Genomic DNA, 16412 nt, shown 5'->3' with positions numbered 1-16412 from the left:
GGACATCTAAAGAAAAAAAATCTGCACCAAACATTAAAGCATAGCGATACTTTCCTGGTAGCGTAAGTGAACAATATGTTATTTTTAAGTAAATAACAAAAATATTGGGAACCAGTGTGAACATAACATTTGTCAGTTCTACAGAACGCAGAACCCCAAATTTTTCCCATATTTCAATATTTTTTTATATGACAGTATTATGCAGCGTTAAATTAAGTAATGGTTTACTAACTATTTATTACGTGGCAGTATGATTTACATAAAAATGTGTTGTATTTATGGGTAAAACACTCTTAAAAAGTGTAAATTATCCAGTATTTTGCCCGTTGTCGATTACACGATTTGACCCATCACTAGTGCAAGTGTTATTTTAAACTTCAAACTTCGATATTTTTCTTACCAAAAACTTCTATGAAATGCTTAAAATAACACTTGCACGTCTGTGCTATGAAAATCGCTGCAGAGTTATCTTGGTCTGACTCTAGCTTTATTCGTGTTCGTGGCATTATAGGTAGCCCGCATAACATTTCGCGCGGATATTTGTGCAAATATGGCGGCGTCTAATTCGTTTGCAATATTAGAGGAAAGAATAAGAATAATTTATTGACAATAGAAAAACAATTTTACAGACACATGAGTACAGGTGGATCCCAAACTAGGCTATGCCTGTGACTTGGGATCCACCTGTAGAAATTGTATAACCTCAAAAGTGGTGGTGTTTAACTTTTTCTTCCGAAATGCTAGGGTTCCTTTGATATCGAATATTTTGGTACAGTCGAAGGCAAAAATAGCGATCCCGACATATGGCTCAGTATATGTGAACACGACTTTATTGTCTAAGGTGTAAGAGCGTACACATATTTTTGAAACTTTGGTAATGGGTGATCAATCCAAATGGGTCAGTAGGGAGAAGTCAGAAACTATGAGAGATAGCGACATCTGTTGTTAGGAACCATGGCTTCGATTTTAGATTTAATGATAATGGCATTCAGTTTTTTTTGAGCTGGTGGCGCTAGCGGCGTGCCACTTGCAATCTGGAGGTCGCGGGTTCAAACCCCGGTTTTCAAATCTTTGATATTTACCAGTCGCTTTTCGGTGAAGGAAAACATCGTGAGGAAACCGGACTAATCCCAATAAGGCCTAGTTTCCCCTCTGGGTTGGAAGGCAGTCGCTTTCGTAAAAACTAGTGCCCACGGCAATTCTTGGGATTGGTTGCCAAGCGGACCCTAGGCTCCCATGAGCCGAGGCAAAATGTCGGGACAACGCGAGGAAGATGGTGATGGCATTCAATTTTTAGGGTTATTACTAAGACTCCGCTGTCCGTCTGTCCGTCTGTCACCAGGCTGTATCTCATGAACAGTTGAAATTTTCACAGATGATGTATTTCTGTTGCCGCTATAACAACAAATATTAAAAAGTATCGAACCCTCGGTGCGCGAGTCCGACTCGCACTTGGCCGGTTTTTTCTAATTTTGTATTCAAATTTCAGGATCAATTATACAAACAAATACTACACGCAATGACATAAAGAATATTGACCAGGTTCGATTCCCGGTTATGTATGAGACTTAAAAAAAAGGTTGAATGTCATTATTATTAAATCTAAAATCGACGCCATGGTTCCTAAGAACAGATTTCGCTATCTCTCATAGTTTCTAACTTCTCCATACTGACCCATTTGGATTGATCACCCTGTATATATTTATGCCCTTGACTGTACAATAATATGTAAACGACACTATAATTCAGTGATTAGTTAATCAGATTTAATTTTGGAGGAAAAAAGGTAGCACTACTTTTGAGGTTATAAGAATTCAAATCTGAAAAAAACGGGGTATATATTCATTGTTTTATCTCATTAAGACACGACTCAAAGATAACACGTCGAAGTTTGATTTGATTACTAATTATATTGAGAGTAAAGTAAAAAAAATGATATTTTATATTAATTTTAATTAGTCCTATAACGAGTCCGGGGGATGCGCTACCAGCAGTAACGTCGTAATGGCGTCAACATGTATTCAAAAACGATTGGCAAACTTAAAATTGACAAGTTGGCGGGGAGGGGCGGGGGCAAGGGGAGCGGAATAAATGTCAACTGAAATACTAAACATTCAAACGCCACAGATAACTAAGGCTAGAATTTGATGTTTGAAGATTATAGCCCGTGTGCGCTACTATAGTCTGTCAAGGGGCTGTCTCATTTCAAACATAAACAGAGATAATAATACTATCTTTGTCTTACACTAGTACTAGCACCCAAAAGAAAAGGATGAGTATAGTTTTTTTGTTCTTATTTACTGACAAGATTTGCTTGACCAACTATATTTATTATTATTAATTATACTAGTTTTAATGAATAGTGAGGTTAATTTACCCTAATATATCGGAGAACGAGAAGTGTTTTTGTGGCAACATTATTTATGAACACTGGACCATAGAGTAAAATAATACGTTCAGAAATGGTACCTTACCTTATAGAGATTATTAAGGTCCTCCACACTCATGCGCGAATCACGGCGCGAAACCGCGAACACTCACCAAACACTCACGTTAGCGGCTTTCGCGTGTGGAGAGCCCTTAAAGTTCGCTCCAGACGCTCCAGACTACGCGGCGCGAACAGGAAATAGATTTAATAAGCCGGATGGAGTACACTGGCCAAAAAGTGTGTCCCTGGGGTGTGTCCACATGAGAAGTCAAAGGGGGCGGTTGCATCTCTTTCTAATTAGGGTGACCATAAGTCATATGTATGTGGGATATTAGGATTTTTTGTAAAAGTATAGTTTGGCTAAGATCTTTTCTCATTCGTGCATAGGTAGTCACACAGATTATTAATTTTTTTTATTTTTATTTATTTATTAAAGTTCTAAACATTAAATAAATCGCAGTTTATGTTTCTTAACTGCTAAGCCAGAAATGGCTTGTTTACAGCCAGAGTTCGGAAAAATTGCTCTACATAGTTAAATTATAATATTCCACACATGTTATATTAGAGTTGTTTTTCTTATAAAATATATTGATAATTATGACTAGTGGGCTACAAATCTTCTCGATCTACCATATTGTCGCATTGCGTATGTTTTGTCCCTCACGGGAGCACGCGTATAGCTGATCTATGTAATGCTAGGTCTACGCTTCAGATATAAAGAGCTTATTATTATTACACTATCCTAATTTACAACACTAACAACTATACAATACAATACTAACAAGCATGAAGTTATACCCTTCTACATCCGTGCTAATAAGAGGGACGCCGCTATACGTGATACGTGAGAAACGATAGGATGCTCTTATCGCGTCTCACGTATAGCGGCGTCCCTCTTGTTAGTCACTAAATTAGGATAGTGCAATAAACTCTTAACAAATACCACATCATTGCCATTTGAGTTATTGTTTTCTTAACTTATGTTATGTTTGTAAATGTCCCTCCACACTCGTGCGCGAATGTGATGCGAGTGTGGAGTCCAGTTCGCTAATCATCGAAATCGACTCCACCTCCACACTCGCGTTCGTGGTTTCGCGCCGCGTAGTGTGGAGCGAGCTTTACGACAAGATCAACAAATTTTCAAACAAAAACAAAATAAGCTACGATGTCTGATGTCTGTGGATAAGATTCTTGGTCTGTGGCAATGACGGAAGACCATAGATAAAACATTTTATTTTGGGTGCCATCTTGGATCAATTTCGAATCGAGGACGTTTATTTATTAAATTGCTATTGGTTAGTAAAATCCGTAGCTCTGTTATCATTGGCTGCATAAGATATTTCATATTCATTTGCAGTATTCAACCAATCGCTATGTATTTTTGAGTTTTTGACATATTTTTTTAACAATGGGCTATCCCATTTCCACGATTGACATAAATTTATTTGTCAAAATACCGTATAAAAATATTGTCTCCGTTTATTAGCTCTATTCTTTCTTTTGGTTTCTCTCGTAACCCATAGTTTTTTTATCTGATCCCGAAGCACATCGCAAATCCCAACAACACAGAGTGAAAGTGTCCAACGATCGTTGCACAGCAGTGTAGACAGTGTGAGTCTACGCTCGGATTATTGCCTCGTTCTTGACCTTATGCCATCGATGCTTGAATACTTATATTGTGTAACGACGCCAAAAACATGCAAATGACCGTTGCCAAGTCGCATATCGCGTTCTATTAATATTAAAGCTCACATAAATGCTATTTAGTGAACTGTCAAAATGTCCAATAAGAAATTGGCGAGGTGAAAATCGCGCGTGTAAGAAGCTAGGGCTTCAAGTGCGCATCGTGAGTGGCCATATCTGTTCGCAGAGTGGGGGTGTCACTACATGGTGAATAGGTGACGGCGGCGGCGTGAAGCGTCGACGTCGAGTGGATGATGCTGGCCTCTTAACTGGGGCCGTAGGAGAAGTACTGCGCGGCGCCATGAGCGCTGCGGGGCGCGAGGCGGCCGCGGAGCCCGGCGCTGGCGCCGAGTCCGAGGGCGCGCAGAGCGCGTTGGATGCCTCCACCAACACTCCCCCACAATCTCTGCAGGTCAGGGCAATAATTTTATTTCCCTCCTAAGCCTCCTCCTCCTCTATGCTCCGTATGTGTTCCAAAATAAAAATGTAATTGTGGTGGAATTATGTATACATGTCGAATTCTATTTAATTATACTCATATTTTCCACTGGTTCTTCATTAAATATTAAATAATGTGCTTTTAGTACAAGATTAAAAAAAAATGTGACACTATTTTTTCATGTCATTACTTAAATCTAGAAAACAAATATATTAAAGTGCCTGAAGGTTTTAGTACCGAACAATTATGATGATCCTTTAAGCAGTAAAAATGTATGTATTGACATTTTTTAGGGTGCGTTTCGACCAGAGATGTGCTATGCTATGTTTTCATACATTTGAAACGCGTTCTGGTCGAAACGCACCCTTATTGATTTAATTTAGTGGCAGGTTTAACAGGGACTTTTCTATCTGCTTAGAACCATCATTGACATAATTTACTGACCTTACTTGATTATTAATGCAACAGCATAAGACAAAACATAATATCATTGTTGTTAAGAGACCGGTGTCGATTTTAGTCGCAAAAATGTAAAATTGATAGATTTAGTCGGTGAAATTGTACACCTTTTGTTACCTAATTGAAATAACAAGTACTGGTTTCTATTAGAACGTCTTCTTATCTTACCTTTTATCAGATCAATTTTTTGAAAACAGACTCACTAAATTAGTAATGTTTGCTTTTCTGATGGATGTTTAGGTAAACGCGCGTAAAGCACTGATTTTGTCGCTCTTATTCGTAAATTTCGTAAAGTTTGGACAGCTAAACATGGTAATTTTGTATTACACATATCCTGTACTTGACGTTTATCAGACTACATTTTTATTATTATGACTTTGAAGTAGTGTAAATGAAAGTTAGACGAAATCAATTTTCTCCAGAAATTACTTCAAAAAAAGTGACAATTTCTCTGAAAATCGACTTAATTTCAACGTAATTTTGATACTTAAACAATCTACAACATTTGCTGAAACTATTCTTAAACATCAATTTGTATAATTTACCACCATACATTTTTGATGATTTTTTAAAAACTGCCCCTTCTTTTCATATATTACCGGTGACGCACGCTCGCGACCTCATTATTAAAAGGCAAGATGAGAAGACGTGCTAATAGAAACCAATACTTGTTATTTCGATATTACGTAAAAAAACGAGTATAATTTCAACGACTAAATCTGTCAATTTTACATTTTTGCTCCAAAATCGACTACGGCCTCTTAAAACATATGAAAATGATTGTAAATTTGAATAAATTGTGTACTGTTGACTGACCAGTGTCAGTCTATAGAGTTAACACTTTAACTGTGTCTTGCTTTCACTACTGACATGGATTAGTGTGTCCATGCATTGTGCCATCCATTTCTGACATGCATGTCATGACATGACAGTGCATGGCATGTAATGTCTCTCTCGGATTGAGGAGTAGCGCGCTGAGTGAGTGGTTCGTTTTGAGGTTATATTCCCATAAATAAAACAACTTTCCTTATTTACTAATCAGGTGGTGGAATATTTTAATATAGGCGTTTAGATGGATGGTAACGAGAAGGAGAAGCCTCCAGATGAGGCTGATGATAATGACATGAACTGGGAGAACGTCTCACGTAAGCGTAACTTAGATTTATCACCGACCAAGCTGGAGCCTTCCCCTAAAAAAATTGTAATTTACACGACAGAGGCCGACAAGCAGTCGGGTAATACAAATAATACAGTCGAGCCTAATAATAGTCATGTGGTCGAATTAAATAAAAATAATCCAATGGAGGTAAGTCAAAATACTACAGTCGATTTAAACAAAAACAATCCAGTCGAGTTCAACCCACATTTATACAAACACCCCAGTCTGGACAGCAAATACCGAGAGTACAATGCCGAAGATGGTGGACCATTTATAGTTCACGTCTCTAGAGAGTCTGTACCATCTTCCAATGCTTCCCTAAAACCCATCAATGTAGGCCTTTTGCTTACTCAAGCAAAGGTTAACAACATCCAAAAAGAAGGTGGTATTAAGTCAGTAGGTCGCAACAGAGTAGCAGTTACTTTCACCACAGCAGCTGATGCAAATAGCCTCTTAAAGCACCCGCTACTAGCCCAAAATAAGTTTATAGCTGATATTCCCTCATACCATGTATCGCGTATGGGAGTTATACGGGGAGTTCCTTCGGATTGGACTATGGAGGATTTAGTCAACGGTACAAACCTCAAAGAAGGCAAAGGAAAAATCCTTAAGGCTCGCCGTCTGCAGCGGAAAGTGACAAAAGATGATGGATCCCCATCCTGGGCACCAACCCAGTCGGTGGTGGTTACCTTTGAAGGACAATCCTTACCGTCAAAAATTTTCGCCTACTACACCTCACTAGTTGTAGAAGTATATCAACTGCCAATTATTCAATGCAGAAAGTGCCTTAGGTTCGGACATATTCAAACACAGTGCCGGTCTGATGCTAGATGTTATAAGTGTGCACAAAAACACCCCGGTGATGGATGCAATGTAGCTCCAGAACATGTGACGTGTATATTCTGTTCAGGCAGACACTTTGCTACAGACAAAGTATGCAATGAATATGGTCGACAAAAGTCCATTAAACTTGCCATGTCTGAGCAGAATGTCTCATACGCAGAAGCAGCAATACAGTTCTCAGCGGTTCGTAAGCCATATTCAGATGTAGCAAGAATCATGTTTGAACAGGTTACAGACTCTTCCCGATCTTCACAGCCCCCATGCGACCCTAATACTTTCAGGCCATCTCCTTCTCCTCCGCCCACCACTTCATATCGTAAAACCGTATATCGAGCGCCCCGAACGAGGGTCTCTCTCTCTCCGGGTTATGATAGAGAAGCCCACAACAATATTGTCCGAACTCCCCCACCTCAACTCCCCAATGGCCAAGCTCTGAATAGTTCTTACAATAGAATCACCCACAATGAAGACCTAATGGAGCTCTGTTTAAAAATTTTAACAAACATAATCGCTAAGTGGAGCGATTGCCTACCGAACGACGTTGCGCCCTTAATGATCACACTCGCTGAAAGACTTACATTTCACAACAACGGCCCCCCCGGTCACATTTCTACAATGGAATAGCCGAAGCATTGTCCCAAAAAAACCTGACCTTATTCAGCTCATCAACACCTATGCTGTGTCTGTTGCGGCTATTTCGGAGACGTGGTTACGTCCCGGCACTCTTCTCAGAGTGCCGGGCTTCTCATGTCTCCGGGAGGACCGTAATGATGGACACGCCGGATGTGCGTTGTTGATCAAGCGCAGTTACCCTTTCTCCCAAATTCATATCCCCCCTCACTCGGATGGGATTAATGCCGTAGCTGCCAGGGTTATGGGCATTAATTTCATCTCTATATATATCCCCCATCCTGAAGTAGTTAATATGCATGAATTACAATCTATTCTCAAATCGATTCCACCTCCTCTTATGATTTTAGGGGACTTTAATTGTCACAATATGTCCTGGGGGTCATACCATTCGGATGCGTTTTCATCAGCCCTGCTGGATTTGTTCGATGAAATCAATGTAGGAGTTGTTAATGACGGAACTCCCACGCATCGGGTATACCCAGGCCAGAACCCCCAATCAGTTCCCGATTTATCTGTCTGTTCCCCGAGTTTGTCTTCTTTACTATCCTGGAGGGTATTACGCCAGTCGTTTGGCAGTGACCATTTCCCGATTATTATCACCAAGCCTTCTTCTATTCTTCCATCTCCTTCCCCCGAACCTCTTCTGAAACACAAAATTCAATCAGCAGACTGGCCCAATTATGCATTATTTATAGAGGAAAATATGAAAGAGTGGGACACGAGCGAAATAAGTCAGGATGAAAAATATATAAAATTTAAAAATGTGTTAATAGAGTCCGCCGATAAATATATACCAAAAAAGAAACCTGCTAAACTCAAAATCCCATCACCCCCGTGGTGGAACGCAGACTGTACGGCAGCCGTTAAAAAAAGAGATGCCGCTGAGCAGGATTTCAACAATACAGGAAATTTGGAAGACTACATTTCTTTCAAAAAAATCTCGGCCCGTACAAAACGCTTCCTAGCAAAGGCAAAAAAGAGGGGATGGAAGGGGTTCTGCGAGAATTTATCTCCTAGAACCCCTACATCACTTATATGGCGGAATATAAGGAGGTTCAGGGGTTCGTTTAATCCAGAATCTATGGCCACCACAGATTCTTCCTGGCTGTCAGACTTTGCAGATAAACTTGCCCCGCCAACTGTCCCTGAAGCATCCTGTTTGTTACTTCCCCCGCTGCCAGGCACCGGGAGCTCTCTAGACATGCCTTTCTCATTCTCAGAGCTTAGTCTAGTGCTTAGTGGATTGAGAGATACTACACCGGGAGAGGATGGCATACCATACTGTTTCCTATCTAAGTTAAATACATCCTCACAGGAGTACCTGCTTGGTATTCTAAACCATGCCTTTGGCACGGGAGAGATCCCTGTTGACTGGAAGACCCAAGTCATTATTCCAATCCTAAAACCGTCTAAAAACCCAGACGAGGCTAGCTCATATCGCCCGATTGCCCTGTCCGCGACAATGGGAAAGATACTGGAACATCTGGTTAAAAACAGACTCGAATGGTTTGTGGAAAACAAAGGTATTCTAGCTGACACGCAGTTTGGCTTCCGAAAGGGCCGTAGTACAATGGACAGTTTAAACATTTTAGCAACTGATATCCGACTAAGCTTTTCGAAAAACGAATATCTTCTGGGATGTTTCCTAGATATCTCTGCGGCCTACGACAATGTCCTTCTTCCGGTGCTCAGGGCAAAAATGCTTCATCTGAGCATTCCCGCGAAGATTGTACATATTGTCACCAACTTATTCATGGGTAGGTCAATTAAAATTAGAAATGGTAATTCCTATTACCCGCCTCGGACTTTGTGGCGAGGTCTCCCGCAAGGATCTGTACTCAGCCCCCTGCTTTACAGTATCTACACCTACGACTTGGAACAATCTGTCCTTTCCTTCTGTAATGTCTTGCAGTATGCTGATGATCTGGTCTTATACACCTCAGCAAACTCAATGGACAAAGCCACTGCTAGTCTGAATACAGCGCTGGGTTACCTCAAAGATTGGCTTGATGAACATGGTCTTACCCTATCGCCAACAAAAAGTTGTTTAGTGACTTTCAGTCGCAGAAGGATCATGCCTCCTGCAGATGTCCGTTATGGTGGTGTCATGATACCAAGTAAAGAGTCAGTAAAATTTCTAGGTGTTATTTTAGACCACAAAATGTCGGCCTCCTCACATCACAAATATGTACTGAGTAAATGTGAAAAAAATATTAATATTCTGCGAGCATTATCAGGTGTTTGGTGGGGCTCTCACCCTTATTGCCAGAAGCTACTATACAATGCCATCATACGCAGCCATATAGACTATGGGTCATTTCTAATGGAACCTTGCAATAAGGATGGCCTAGATAAATTAGACCTCATACAGGCAAAATGTTTAAGGATCATACTGGGTGCTATGCTTCCTTCTCCCAAAAATGGCATGCAGGTAGAAGCTGTTGAACCTCCTTTGTCTCTCCGCAGACAATATCTTGCCGACAGGTTCTTGATCAAAGCCAGCTCTTACAACAACCACTTGTTGCTTCCACGCTTGCGGGCACTGGCACTGGAGGTCACTGAAAACCGATATTGGACATATAAAGCCTTTCCAAGAATAATAATGTCTTTTTCAAAACTGTCTAATATTAACCCCAGTCTATATAAATCCGGCGCTAACCCTTTATTTGAGGTGGCATTTGAGACCTTAATATATTCACCTAAAGTTCTATTAGATATAGGAATTTTCAAAAATGATCCAGGAGCAAACAACAAGTTCAATAAATTTTTAGATAAATGGCAAGATTACTTACCGGTTTTTACTGACGCTTCAAAGGTGGATCCTACAAAATGTGTGGGAGCAGCGGTGTGGATTCCTCGGTACAATATTGCCCTCCCATTTAAATGTCCTCCTCAAGCATCCATTTTCACAGGCGAGGCAGTTGCTATTCTTGAGGCTGTCAAATATGCAGAGACCCACAATATTAAAAACACCATTATCATCTCTGATAGTAGGAGTTGCCTGCAGGCTATTGTAGGCAACCAATTCAAATTCAAAGCAAAATTTCCATTGATTCTCGAAATCAAAGCTTTGCTACGTAGGTGTGAATCAAGGGGCCTACATATTGTTCTCGGGTGGGTTCCAAGCCACTGTGGTATTAACGGCAATGAGATGGCTGATATGTGGGCAAAACGAGCGATTGACATCGGATCAATGAAGCAGGAAATTTACGGTACTGACCTATTGAGTTGTGCGCTATCCAATATGTTTAATACATGGCAGAAGCAATGGGATACCTCTAGAATACAGACAGGTAAACATTATGGCTGTGTACAACCTCGAATTACTCGAAAACCGTGGTTCTATCGTTTTCGTACTTCTCCGAAATGGGTAATATCGACCATTTGTCGTTTACGCTTAGGTAAAGTATGTACTCCGTTATTTCTGGCTATGATTGGTGTCCGTGCGAACTCATTGTGTGAATGCGGGTTGGATGAGGGTAACTTGGACCACATCTTCTTTGCTTGTTCAGGGTGTAGTTATTCACTGTACGATGTATTACCCGAAAATGTTCCACGACCTATATGCTTTAGCTCACTGCTTTGTCACATGGATACTAGGCTTACTTCTATACTCATTAAATATTTACAAACGAACAACATTAAACTCTAAATAGCGACTTATCTTTTATAATCTAATGCGTCTAATTATTTATGTTTTATTCTATACTTCATATTTATTTTATATATCGTTTTCTTCTCTTCCACTTCCTTCATGTTGGCACTATTAACGTTCTGTCACCCACTTCCCGCTTTTTTTCTACTAATTTTTGTATTCGTCATGTGTTTGTCTGTGATGTTCATAACAATTATTCGTTTTTAGGTCTTCCCAACCACAACCTCCCAGACTACCGAACATTCTCCTCACGTGTGAAAGTCAAAAACCGACATTGGCAAATTCACCCCGTGCAAAATTGCGGGGAGTAAAAGCCAGATAGGTTAAAAAAAAAAAAAAAAAATGTCTCTCTTTCTCTCTCTCTCTTTAGCCTTTTTCTACCCTTTGGGTGTAGGCCTCCTTCATTTTGCGCCATTCGTCGCGGTTCTGTGCGACTTGGAGCCACTGTTTCCCCACAGTCTTCTTAATGTCGTCGTCCCAACGCATCTGGAGTCTACTGGCATGTAATGTATGGATAGTAAAAGTAAAAGTGTTAATGGACAATCATAAACATTCTAAGGACATATGTGCTAATAAGTAGGTAGGAGTTTTCTAAACAAGGGTTTGGTCGATATGTTGAGAGCTTTTGAACTAGGAAGGGAACTGTTACCACCATCCAAATTGTTCACTTACAATTTGTGACCCTTTTTGTGAAGATATAAAGTGAGGTTTAGACTAGCAAGAACTTGCATGCAATTTTCATGACATTGCGGTATCCGATAAACATTTTGAATGCAGTTTACCTTAGTAGTCAGTAATGTAACGTAAATTGCATGCAATGTCTTGCTAGTCAATGGACTCCTCGCTTTAGTTGTGGATCAATGAGAAGTCCCAAAAATTTTATTCACACAACCTTATTGTCAGTGTGTTATACTTAGGGGTGTGTAAATATATTTTTGGAATGTTGGCCTTCAAAGATGTTTGTGAACTTGACTCTACTACTGTTATTTACTTGTGATTAGTTCTCTTCTCTCCCATTATTTTACACTAATAGAAAGTCCTTATCAATTTTTTTAAAGTTTGATCATGAATAAAAATGAGTCACAATTTTGCTGCAAGTTAGAAAAACAACTGAGCTAAACTATTATTAAATTATGACAAACAATTTTGGGTATGTGGGTGGGAATGTTTGTATCCTTAATATCAAAGAGGATATATAAGATAGAGGGGTACTGTCATAGTAAATTTTGTAGCCACAGTAAACTCACTGCCGTCTATCAACACACGATTAATACTAAAATGGAAACGGTTAAAAATATCATAAAATGTGTTTATTATTATTATTATTATTTAATAAGCAGGCAGGCAGTTATGGCAACTGATTATATATGGATAAATGATTGCATTTATTATTTTTATATGATTTTGACCCATGTTCTTTAACTGTCCCATATCCGTTAAAATTGTTAAATAACAAACGAAACCGTCAACGCCATCTAGTCGAGAATAGGTCAAAGGTGGTAAAACGTGGGGGCGCCATCTGTTCGAAAATAAAATTTTCTTGATTTCCGAGGCACGTTTTTTCCTTAGACTGTATCCATCTTATACGATCAAGTTTACTAAACTGAATTCGATGAATGAAGTCCCACAGCTCAATGAAATGACTTGTGTTGTGGATACTGGATAATAATATGTCATTTTCAAGTAAAAGGTACCGCATTGTCGCTTGTCAAGTTGTCATAAGGACGCTCAGGCAGGTTTTTCGTATAAAGATACAAGCAATTTTCGTCCTCATGGTTAGTACAATGTGGTACCTTTTGATTGAAAACGTCACATACATAATTTATTTATACATATATGTATGAGACAGAAACAGACAAATACCAAGAATAGATCCAAATCTCGGGAGACAATTTTTTGTGATAAACATACAAACAAATGCCCTGACATCGCGCGGCGGCGGCCATAGGTGGGAACGAAAAGTCCGATCGCTGTGTCTCGCTCCAACCTATGGCTGCCGCCGCCGCGCGATGTCGTGGCCGGGCCGTGACTGAGACCAAAGATAGATATAACTCCGTAATAGATGGATACAGTCTAAGGAAAAAACGTGCCTCGAAAATCAAGAAAATTTGATTCTCGTTCAGAGGGCGCTACTAGTTTTTAACAATTTTAACGCATATCAGTGAAAGAACATGGGTCAAAATCATCAAAATAATTAATGCAAATTAAAAAAAAACATTTATCTATATTTAAATACATTTTATCGTATTTTTACAAATCTTCAATTTTAGTTTTAAAGTGTGTTGACAGATGGCAGTGAATTTACTGGGGTTACAAAATTTACTATGACAGTACCGCTCTATTATAAGTTACTCTATGCTGTGACTCGAACCTATTAGGATCTCCAGCTTTGTAGGCAATGTCCACCAACTAGGAGGATGTTAAGAATAAGATACTAAAGAAATAAAGGAAAAACTTGTTGTTAGGTATAATTTTTTACTTGTTTATTTCTTGCACTGAGTAATGACAAGTCAGATAGGTGTGGTGTGGGCGTTATAGAGGTCACACGATTCTTTATCTCTTGCAGGATCACCTACTAAGAGCAACAAATGCTGTGGAATAATATTTTTATTACTATAAAAATAGTGTTGTTTACCTGCTTGATGTTTCCGTTTTCTTTTTGTATGGTTTCCTTTATTGTGGTGTGCAATAAAATACTCGTATTGTATGGTAAATGGTAATAGTGTTTTAATTTGCAATTTATTTACCTACTTTTTGGGTGTTTTTTAGGGACAAGAAATATGGCGCGTCACGTGTAACTTGCGAGGAAGATCTGATCACGCTGTCGTAGGTTTTAACATTTTACCTCAATAAATTTGAAAGTACCTATATACTTCTGTCAAATCCCTCGGCTATATAACTAGATTATACTAATATTCCTGTAATTCTTTTCTTATTTTGTAATATGGTAAGGGAGAAATCTTCTTTTAAAAGTAGATTCCAGTGTTTTCAAGCGATTCTTTGTTCTTAAGTATCTCTATTCTTACTTAGACGTATTTTTGGTTTTTTTTTTCTATAGAGCCAACTTTACCTTTTTAGGTTTTTCTTGGAGTCTGCTCTCGGAAATATAGTCTAGCTTCCATATGAATTTTTTCAACATTTGTCTTCATTAAGACGTATAAATAAATAAAAACCTACTATTTTGCGGGCACCTACTATCATTTTCGTAATGTAATATAATCAGTAGTTGAGTTTGTATACAAAATATTGTCTTTGGTTGCCGCGATAGTTACTCATGAAATAAAACTATGAAAACGGATTATATCGCGTATATAGAATTTATAATACATCCCGACGTTTGTATACAAGTTTAGTGATCTATCTGTCGCAGGCAAATTGTAAGAATCCGCCGTTTACAAGGCAAATTGATAGTGCGCTCAATAGTGTCATCGTAAACGTGTTGTTTGTCTGAGGGTGACCATATTTTGCTGTTTTATAAATTTATATTAACTTTTATAACACACCACCATCCTTACGGCCACCAAAATCTCAAGGTCACCCAAAACCAAATCAGAGCACCCCACTATCCACGTGGTCTTGTCTGTCCTACCCCTAGAGAGCAATTGCGAAATCGGAGGCGCGGAGGGAGAGCTGCCCTCGCCCGCTGTGACGGAGCGCGGGAACTAGCGAGAGGGCGACCAGCAAGCCGAAGCTGCGGAGCCGAGTGTAAGTGACCATGCTTTGTCACGCGAGGGCGGAAGGGCGGCTCTTCCGCAGCGCCGGAGCCAACTAGATCCAAAAGCCTCCCCCGCCCCCTACGCCCCTAATACGTCTGACGAAATCCAGATTTGATGGACACCCCAGCGTTTTTCATAGTTTTGATGTGCAACGCCACGCGTGGTAAATTAAAGTACTAGTTCGACCAAAATGCCGCTGCAAATTACAAACGGCAAACGGCGCTGTTAATGTCGTTAGGTATTTAACGGTAACGGTGGATTTTTACAATTTGCCTGCGACATATCTATAAGACAGCTCAGCTGTCTTTTGTACAGTCAAGGGCATAAATATATACATATACATTTCCAAAGTTTCAAAAATATGTGTCTTTTCAAGCAAAAGGTACCACATTGTCGCTTGTCATAAGGACGCTCTGGCAGGTTTTTCGTTTAAAGATACAAGCAATTTTCTTCCTCATGGTTAGCGACAAAATGTGGTACCTTTTGATTGAAAACGTCACATATGTGTACGCTCTTACTCCTTAGTTAGACAATAAAGTCGTGTTCACATATTTTTGAGCCATTTGTCTGGATCGATATTTTTGCCTTCGACTTTACATTAGCTGCAATGTTTAACAAGGATTTGTCGTTGACAGGTGACAGAGAGCGCTGCGCCCGCGCCGACTAGCACGGGCGGCTCCGGCGGAAAGTGGCAATGCGAGACGTGCACCTATGAGAACTTCCCGCTCTCTAGGAAGGTAAGATTGAAACTTCATTATGTTACATACATGGAGTCTGAAAAGGGTGTAGCAAAATAGGTAGGTAGTTCACAATATCACAGTTTGCTGGTCCTATACAGGTTGAAATTTTAACCACCAATGCATACTCTGCGTAGTGACCTTATAGGTTATACTTTAGTCAAACAACTTTTATTATAGGACCAATGCCGATATCGCGAAAAAAAATTGACTGTTTCATACATGCATTCCGATTCCGGCTGATGTGCCGCTAATTTTCTATGGGATATATTATTTTATTTATAATTTTTTAAATATTGTACTAACTGATGTTCTGTGAGTCCTGTCCAATATACGGGCAGACATTTTAGGATTTTGATAAATAAAACTATGTTCAGGAACTACATATGTGACGTTTTCAATCAAAAGGTACCACATTGTCGCTTACTATGAGGATGAAAATTTATTTATTTATTTATTTATTTTTCGGAGAACCAACAGCTATCAATTATACAATAGTTATATAAGTAAATAACAAAAAGCCAATTATAGGTTCCCACCAATAGCAAAAAGTTAACACATAATTGGTGGTTAGCACTAAAATTTTACAACGTATTCAACTAATACTAATTTCAAAATGTGAATACCTACTTATTAAATACCCACAATTCAATACTCTTA

The 16412-nt window shown here is 39.3% G+C and overlaps 1 protein-coding gene across 1 annotated transcript in view; it reads left to right on the top strand.

The window, feature by feature from the left end:
- The first annotated feature begins 4050 nt into the window (after positions 1 to 4050).
- The window catches only part of LOC134750801 (ubiquitin thioesterase trabid-like), a 53855-nt gene continuing 41493 nt past the window's right edge, over positions 4051 to 16412 (top strand). Inside the window, exons 1-2 of the mRNA XM_063686045.1 lie at positions 4051 to 4523; positions 15651 to 15752. Coding sequence (XP_063542115.1) covers positions 4413 to 4523; positions 15651 to 15752 — 213 coding nt within the window. The 5' untranslated portion in view covers positions 4051 to 4412. The remainder of the gene's footprint in view (positions 4524 to 15650; positions 15753 to 16412) is intronic.

Source organism: Cydia strobilella, chromosome 20 (genome assembly GCF_947568885.1).
Source record: "Cydia strobilella chromosome 20, ilCydStro3.1, whole genome shotgun sequence".
NCBI lineage: Eukaryota > Metazoa > Arthropoda > Insecta > Lepidoptera > Tortricidae > Cydia > Cydia strobilella.
Note: the sequence above shows the minus strand (reverse complement) of the source record. Positions and strands in the feature narration are given on the sequence as shown.